Source organism: Seriola lalandi, unplaced genomic scaffold, assembly GCF_002814215.2.
Source record: "Seriola lalandi dorsalis isolate HSWRI2012SDOR001 ecotype SW California unplaced genomic scaffold, Sedor1 jcf7180002054560, whole genome shotgun sequence".
NCBI classification, from domain to species: domain Eukaryota; kingdom Metazoa; phylum Chordata; class Actinopteri; order Carangiformes; family Carangidae; genus Seriola; species Seriola lalandi.
In genome coordinates this window covers 1,186,603-1,195,211 of record NW_019525113.1, presented here as the reverse complement: position 1 = coordinate 1,195,211, position 8,609 = coordinate 1,186,603, and the positions used below count along the sequence as shown (strand labels likewise).

The 8,609-nt window shown below is 42.1% G+C and overlaps 2 protein-coding genes across 2 annotated transcripts; one reads left to right on the top strand and one right to left on the bottom strand.

The window, feature by feature from the left end:
- Positions 1-34: 34 nt before the first annotated feature.
- Positions 35-3,684, bottom strand: psmd8 (proteasome 26S subunit, non-ATPase 8). The gene is made up of 7 exons (XM_023416054.2): positions 3,556-3,684; positions 2,843-2,915; positions 2,630-2,732; positions 2,365-2,530; positions 1,480-1,580; positions 770-881; positions 35-371 (listed from the first exon to the last, which is right to left on the bottom strand). Exons 1-7 carry the CDS (start codon positions 3,658-3,660, stop codon positions 234-236), a joined length of 798 nt encoding a protein of 265 aa, XP_023271822.2. The 5' UTR covers positions 3,661-3,684; the 3' UTR covers positions 35-233.
- Positions 3,685-3,758: 74 nt separating this feature from the next.
- nup88 (nucleoporin 88) lies at positions 3,759-6,367 on the top strand. The gene has a single exon (XM_023416042.2). It carries the CDS (start codon positions 3,772-3,774, stop codon positions 5,929-5,931), a length of 2,160 nt encoding a protein of 719 aa, XP_023271810.1. The 5' UTR covers positions 3,759-3,771; the 3' UTR covers positions 5,932-6,367.
- The last annotated feature ends 2,242 nt before the right edge of the window (positions 6,368-8,609 follow it).

The window sequence follows — 8,609 nt, the reverse complement described above, 5'->3', positions numbered from 1 at the left end:
AGACTGGTCACCTGTGATACTTTTAGGTTTGTTCCCCATCTTTTAAAATGACAGCAAACTGCCAGACAGAAGACCTGTAGATAGGTGTAAGAGTACAGGAAAAATAGTTCTGGCAATAAATGAAGTCATAATCCTCAGGGAAACTGCATTTGAACTGAGTGGATGTACATTGGATCAGCGTCGTGTGTGTCTGAGTGTGTCTGTACATAGTTGAGTGTATTCCTGGAGGCGGATTACACAATCATTTCCAGCTGTCGTGCATATTCGATGACCTGTTGTGCCAGCTCTGTAGAGGGGATGGTCACCTCTTCTGTCCGCTGCTGCTGACTGGTGAAAGAGTAATAGCCATCTTGGCTCAAACTCCATCCCCTCTGAAATGAGAAGAACAATCACCTTTGGCTGTTTGGCAATTTTACTCTCTGTAGGCAACAATTGAGGAAGGAGCTTTGTTTCAGTTTTACAAATTAAATCACAGGAGCAACTTGTTAATGAACAGCTGAAGGTTAAACATATTAACTAATCTGTAATTCCAGTCAATGTCTAGCTTTTTCCACCTTACTTAAATTGTCATATAAGTTTCCATATATTTAAACACTACATATTTGACCAAGTAATAGATTTACATTTATATTATGCTTGGCCTTGTTGTACAACCCTCACAGGCTGTTGCTATTAAAACCATGCAGAAACCCATTGTTTTCATCTCATTATCTCTGCATACTACATGACTTATAATTTAAGTCTAATTCCCATATGAAAGTATACATACCTTCTTGGCATACTCTGTCATCTTTTTGGGGGAACTGAAGAAAAGCACACGAGTGGCTTCACTGAACTGGATCTGCTCATACGCTTTCTCTATGCAACCTGCGATCTCATCACTGCAATTGAAAAGGTCACAGATTTAGCTGCAGTTATCTTTAAAAGAAGATTAGAAGATTAAACATCATGAAAAAACTATTAACATTGAGGTTTCCTTCCTGATAAATGAAAATAACTGAGATACAGTTGTTTCCTTTGCAGAGTCCATCATTTTCTATATCATGACACCTTACCAGGAAAGAGGGTGGATATGTTTAAATGATCAGCCATTTTCATGTCTTTTGATCAATGTGTTGAGTTCACTAGCAAGATAGCACAAACCATCAGTGTTATTGCTGTTGTTAACTGCAGTTTAACATACCTTCTCACTAATTTAGAATGGTGTTTAAACTGCAGACTATATCTATGGTGAAAGTGTCTTAATACATGGTTTTAATTAACTTTTGCCAACCAATCACACGCCAGTATTTTCCATGACCATGGTATTACATAAGCAAAACTTTAAAACTAAAAGATGCATTGGGACCTAAAACAAAAAGTACGATTAACAAACCAGGAATATTTTCAAAGGGAAAATAGACAGCTGCATTGCTTATTAAGCATGAGGAAGGGACTGCATCAATTAAACATGTGTAGAAATGATAAGTTGATCCTTACCGAATTGTGTCAAGCAGAATATCTATAAAAAATGTGTAGCTCTCAGCAGGGATGTTGCCTTTGGCCAGAAATACCTTGTTGTAGCTTCCCTCCATCAAGTACTGAAATGACCAGGAGAGGATAAAACATTAAGGTGGAATTTACATGCAAGTTTTATTGACGTAGTGCTAATATTATGTAAATGGAGAATTTTGTAGACCCAAGCATGTATCTAAGGGAATATTTTTGATAATTTGTGCCAATTAATTAGTAATTTGTACCTCTGAATTTATTGTTTGTGAAAACAATATATCACAGAGAGCACATCCATTTATTTCAGGCCAAAATTGTGTATTAAATATTGCATGACCCATGTAGATTGTCTATGACTGGACTTTAAGCATTTCAGCATATATTTTGCAATGCGTTACACAGAGGCATGTCTGATAAAATCTGCCCAGTCAAAAATAGACATGGAGTATTGAAAAGTTAATTGTAATATAAATAGTGTATAAGAAATACCATGTTGAGGAGATAAAGGGCAAATGCAGTGACTGTGATAATCTGATGGAATTAATTCATTAATTGTAGTGTACCCACTACACTAAAGCTGCTAGACTGCCACTAACCTACTGGATGCTCCTCCTTACTTGCCTGTACTAGCCAGGACCACCTGGAATCAGTTCCTGTTGCGGCAAGAATGTAACAATGTTGATTTATGGCATTACTTCTGTAATTTGAGATGCCAAATTATTAATTTGAGGGAAAAATTAGGCAATTTAAGGATACAAATTACTAAGTGGGCATAAAAATATCAAAATTTTACCCATGATACCTGGTCACTGTAGAAAAACAATGCAATATCAAACATAAATTTGTGCTTTGTCAAGGGATAAACTGCAACACCTGTTCTAAGGACACTGGGTGTCTGATGTATACGTTGGTCTGAATATCTCGTGCACTCAGTCTCTCAAGTTCTGTGTGAAACTCAGACACACGGTTCTGTGAGAGCAGGAAGAGCAGGTTCAGTCCAAGCAACTGATGCATGTAGGCGGCTTCAGGCAGTTCATCCCTTAATGACAAAGGTAAAGAGAAAGCAATGTAAGAAAAAGCCTGTGAATACCATATCACAAAATCCCACTACACGTGAAAAATAAAAAGGTGACATTACTTGTAATCAAAGTAGTAACATTTTAGCTGGGCCATGTATCTCTCAAATGATGGGATGTCCTTCTTGAGGATACTCCACAAGGCTCCAATTTCAAGGACATCGCCTGAAACACAGACACACATCTTTCTTAGCTAATGATATCTTCTGTCCTGCGACTTTGCCTAATACGATTAATATGAATGTTGCCCGTCTTGATTTGACACCTGTACTTACGAGCTAAAATGAGCTGCTGCTTGGTGAGCGCAGACCCAGTGGTAGGTAAAAAGTTCAGCTCCAGTAATGAAACCTGTAAAGAAATGTTTTGCGTCAATTTCTACAAAATTTCAAACTTAATGCGTCGCTTGTGTCCACCTAATTCTTCATCATAATATAAGATGATCGTATTAATCCTTCATAACAGAATCAAACGTAATGCCAGCTCTTCCTGTGACGGTTACGGAAAAATTTTAATATCATCAAAACAAAATAATAAAATCACAAGAGCTACAACCTAATAATCAATAAATAAATGCCGACTCTCCTTTACCATTAGAAAAACAAAGCTGCAGAATAACTACTCAACTAACCTCCGTCAAATGTTTATTTTGATGTCAGTTCCAGGTTGTCATTAGCTGGACAATGAATTAGCGAAAGGTACGATGTGTTAGCAATACTGACAATAATGATTAGTTTCTTGACTATCGTTAACAGGAATCCTCGAACAATTGTCGTGTCACCCAAACGCTAATAGCTCAACGTTATTATAATCAAAACAATAAGACTGCAGGTGTCTAAAGTTTAACAAACAAAACTCTACATCCAATGTTAGCCTAGTTAGCTTAGCCCGCTTAGCTACATTTGCTAACAGCGCTGACACTTCTTAAGTAAACAGTGTTCCTGCTTCGACTAGTAAAACCAAAAGCGGGCAAATCGACGAGAGACTCTACCTTGAGCTTGGTCAGAAGTTCTCCACATCTACTCAAGTTTGGGTTTTTCTTGTTCCACTCCGCTTTGAGCGTCTCGTACAACCCAGCGGTCTCTTTCAACGCCATGGTGATTCTGCAAAATGTACGACACCGGCCACCGTAATACGTTAAACGACTGTCGTGAATAACTCGTGTTGCCATGGATCGTTTTCCCTCTGCAACAGACGGCGGATCAAGATGGCGGCATTCGGCGCGGAGCGGTGGCTGAATGACTTACCAAACCATACCATCTTCAAAAAGATACGAGAGAAGTTGGATTCCGAACACAACACAAATGAAAGTGGGGTTGCTAAAAACCTCACCTTTTGTTTGGGCGGGGACTTTTTCTTGTGGGACGACGCAGACCGCGTGTTTTACACGACCAACCTGAGACAGTTGAACTCAGATGAGAGTCGCAGCAGCGGGAACTATCAAACGTTGCTGTGCATCAACCCTCCTCTCTTCGAGGTTTGCCAGGTCTTGCTAAGTCCAACGCAACACCACGTCGCGCTTGTGGGGCAGCGGGGTGTCTCTGTGCTGGAGCTTCCTCAGCGGTGGGGCAAGAGGTCCGAATTCGAGGGTGGACGGAGCGAAATCAACTGCAGGACCATCCCGGTTGCGGAGCGTTTCTTCACCAGCTCACCGTCGGTGAATCTGCGGCACGCGGCTTGGTACCCCAGCGAGACCGATGAGCCCCACCTGGTGCTACTCACATCTGACAACACCATCAGGTTTTACGGCTTAAAGTCATCCCAAACCCCGGCCAAAATCCTGCCTGTGTCGCAGTCGGAAGATGACAGCAGTGTCCATCCTCCAGTCTGCTCCTATGCAGCATCTCTAGGCGAGATAGCAGTGGCGTTTGACTTCGGGCCGGTTTCGTCCCCCCCTCGGCAGCTGGCAGCACAGTGCTCCAAAGATCAGCTGGTCTATCCTCTGTACATCCTCTACGAAAATGGGGAGACCTATGTGAGCTACACGAGCCAGGCAAATGGTGTGAGTCTAAGTAAACCAGTTGGACCCCTCCCCATGTATCCTGCAGCAGAGGACAACTATGGTTATGATGCTTGTGCCATTCTCTGCCTGCCATGTGTGCCCAGTATCCTGGTCATTGCCACAGAAACAGGCACACTGTATCACTGTGTGGTGCTGGAGTCTGAAGAAGAGGAGGAGACGGGGACAGTAGAAAAATGGATCCGAGGCACAGAGTCAGTGCCAGCTCTGTATGTTTTTGAGTGTGTTGAGCTAGAGCTCACCCTCAAAGTAGCCACAGGAGAGGACGAGGAGCCTCAAGAGTTTGATTTCACCTGCCCAATCAGACTGCACAGAGATCCCCTGTGCCAGCACAGGTATCATTGCACCCACGAAGCAGGAGTGCACAGTGTGGGGTTAATCTGGGTCAACAAACTGCAGAAGTTCCTCCAGTCAAATGAGGAGGATAAGGACAGTCTCCAGGAGCTGGCTGCTGAGAAGCGCTGTATTGTAGAGCACATTCTTTGTACCAGACCACTCCTAACCAGTCAGTCAGCTCCGGTTCGTGGCTTTTTGATTGTGTCCGATCTTTCCTTGGGTGCCACCATGATCTGCATCACCACAACCTACGAGTGCATCCTGTTGCCCCTGCTGAGCTCTATTCGCCCTCCCTCACCACCCCTGCTCTGCTCCCATCCAGGTCCAGGCTCTGCTAGCTCCCCTCTACGTGGGTTGGCCAATGACTCCTTTGAGCAGCACATCCGCAACATCCTGGCACGTAGCTCCACCAATCCTCTTGTACTTAAGGCTGGGGACAAGGACACATCACCACCCCCTCCAGAGTGTCTGCAACTCCTCAGCAGAGCCACACAGGTCTTCCGTGAGGAGTACATTCTCAAGCAGGACATGGCCCGTGAAGAGATGCAGAGAAGGGTAAAGCTCCTGACAGGCCAGAAGAACAAGCAGCTGGAAGAGCTGACTCTGTGCAGGGAGGAGAGGAAGAGTCTGAGAGAGGCAGCAGAGAGGTTGGCCGATAAGTACGAAGATGCAAAGTATCGCCAGGAAACCATTATGAACAGGGTTAAAAAAGTGCTGGGCAGTTTGCAAAGCCAACTGCCGATACTGTCAAACAGTGAAAAGGATATGAAGAAGGAGCTGCAGACCATCAACGATCAACTGAAACACCTGGACAACTGCATCAAACAGGTGAACATGAAGATGGACTACCAGAAGACACAAGTGGACAAGGATGTGCCTGCAGCCAGGACAACAGTCTCACTCAACGCCCACCAGAAGAAAGTTGTTCAGGATGTCCTTAGAGAACAGGGACAGCAAATCGGTGACATGATGAAGCAGATAAAAGACATCAAAAACCATTTCAGTTTCTAAGGACTTGTACAAAACAACAGGGGAAAATGTTTTCAAATGCTCTTGTCAATACAGTCAGTCATCAAATCTGCCTTTTTGTGATGTTTGTTGAGAAGCTGGAATCAGAGCTTTATTTCCCAGTACATGTGCCATGTGTGGAATGGGTATTTGAATTGAGAGATTTTTATATACTGATATAGCTTTACATTTCTTACCATATATTGTTTGTCTCTTAATAGGGATAAAATAGTTTTGCTTTTGAGTGTTGCAACATTTTGCATAATTTTACATCAATGTTTCTAAATGTAAAGGTTTGAGTCAGTGATTTAGTCAGAGCAGAATACGTCATGTATGGTCAGGTAAAGTGGGATATATTTTGAGCTAAGCTTACCAAGCGGTTTTCAACATGATTTGTTCACTTTTTAGATAAGTAATAAACTGTAACTTTCTCTCATAACTGACTTTATTTGTCATTTGTGACCAATTACATTATTAATATTGTACAAGATCTTTGATAAGTGAAATTACAAGTGAATTGATTAATTAATATTGAGTTAAGAGGTTTAGACTAAAATAAAAATACTAAACAAAAGTACTGAATTATATATTTAAAAAAGAAAAGATAGGTTCACAAATTAGTTAATTTCCATAAGTAAATTGAAAGTATTTGGTCACTGTATTCATTCCCTCTGTCCATACTGGCCATCAAGGGATCACTTCTTAATGCAACTCCAAAAGAGATGGTGGTTAAATTCACAATCCTTGTTACATCCAGCTGTGTATTATATATACATAATTGGGTTCAGCTGAAGGTTTTGTGTAGCTTCAGCAGTCTGTAAGATACCCTCTTGATTTGATTAACTCTGCTGATGCCTCTTTTTAGGTTTGGCTGAACTTTGACATGTTTTGCACTAAAGGTTTGAGATTTTGACCTAAATCAGGGTTTGCTTCAGGGCCAGTATGGACAGGTGGAACAATTACAGCGACCAGTAACTCTGACAACACACACTCAGTTGGCCATTTATTAGGTACACCTAGCTAAAACTAATACAGCCCTACTATAAAATCTACTTTCATGAAGCTTAACATCAGTTTTTACTGAAGTTGTTTTAGAGGGGCGTTGATTCAACTTTATGGTGATTTTGAGCGCACCAGTTTGTGGCGCTGTTGAATTGTATTGCATTATGTGTACAGGTTTCTATTATTTTGTCCACCCCATTCATATGAGTGAGGGTAGGCTAAATATTAAACATCTCTATAATGTAATACAGCTCAACAACACCACACCCTCCAACATTATCATACAGTTGAATCAACACCGCTCTAAAACAGTATAATAAAAAGTGAACATTATAACCTTGACTTGAAGATATGTGAACCTATCCTGTAACACACACAGCTGCATGCCTCCAGTCTGCCATCTACAGTTGGACACAGTGCTTTACAGTTTCAGTGTAGGGTTGTCAGGAATCCTGTATCCACCAGATGTCACCCCACTCCAGAGTTGATTACCTCAGTTTTTCCTCCACTGCAGGTTTGCTAGTGAGGAATTCCCCATGTAAACACTGAGTGACGTATACGGAGACCCCGGTTTCGTTGAGTAAGCCTCATTGTTTGGGATGTCTGTTGTTGGTGGGGGTCCTCTGCAAGTCTGTAAGTCTAACCCTGTTGCTGTGGCATCACTGTGTAGCTTGATTTGAACAACAAATGTTTTAAATGGTTTATGACTCAGCATAGCCTAATTATGTAACAGGCTGACATTGTTCAAACTGCTATGGGGATTTTTTATTCTGCTCTCTAAAATGGCGAACGGAATTACCAGCAATGACTTGAAAATATACAAGAAGTCAGCATTAGTTTATTTAAAATCAAGAAACTATATTTCGACATGAAGATTTCAGCTGTCCTCAGTGAATTTTGACACCATACTTGATTGTTTTCACATATTACCTCCCTCTTGCTCTCTCACACACAAATACACAGGAGAGGGTGTGGTGTACTGCAGTGCTAGCACAGGAACACTCCAAATAGGGGGCTGTTGTTAAAGTCTTTCATAAAGGTACAGTGTGTAGATCCTGTGCATAAGACTGAGGAACCTTAGCGGACCCTAGGAAAGGAGATATTAATAACTCTTGGGCCAGCCCACCACATTCTTCACATGTGAGTCACTGTAAGCCAGAGAGCCGGGAGGAAAGAGCTGGTTTGCCTCTGTTTCTCATTTGTGTTTCTTTCCATGGAGGAGTGGAACACGGCAGCGGGGAGGCCACCCCTTCTTTCGCAGATCTCGGAACCCTCATGTGAAACACACGCATCTCTACAGGAGACACATATTTGTGCTCATACCACATAGTTTACACAGGGTAAAACCAAGAGGATGCACAGGCAGCCTAGTGAGAGTGTGAATGTTGAGCTAACCAGAGATGAGGGGGAATGAACTGTACTTAACTGTGTGTGTATGTGTGTTTATGTGTGTTCGAGAGGGAGGGAGGGAGAGAAATAGCTTCAGATGGTGGGAATGAGAGGGGAGAGAGCCTCGGAAAATGGTGGTATGGGGACTTGGCAGGGGAGAGGGTGAGTCACTGTTTATCTCGTCTGTCACTAAGAGACCAACTGAGCTTGATAGAAAAGAAAATCTTGTTAAAAGTGCCAAGTTAAATGCACCCAACTATTATTTCTGTACCATGTACTTTATGTTTAAG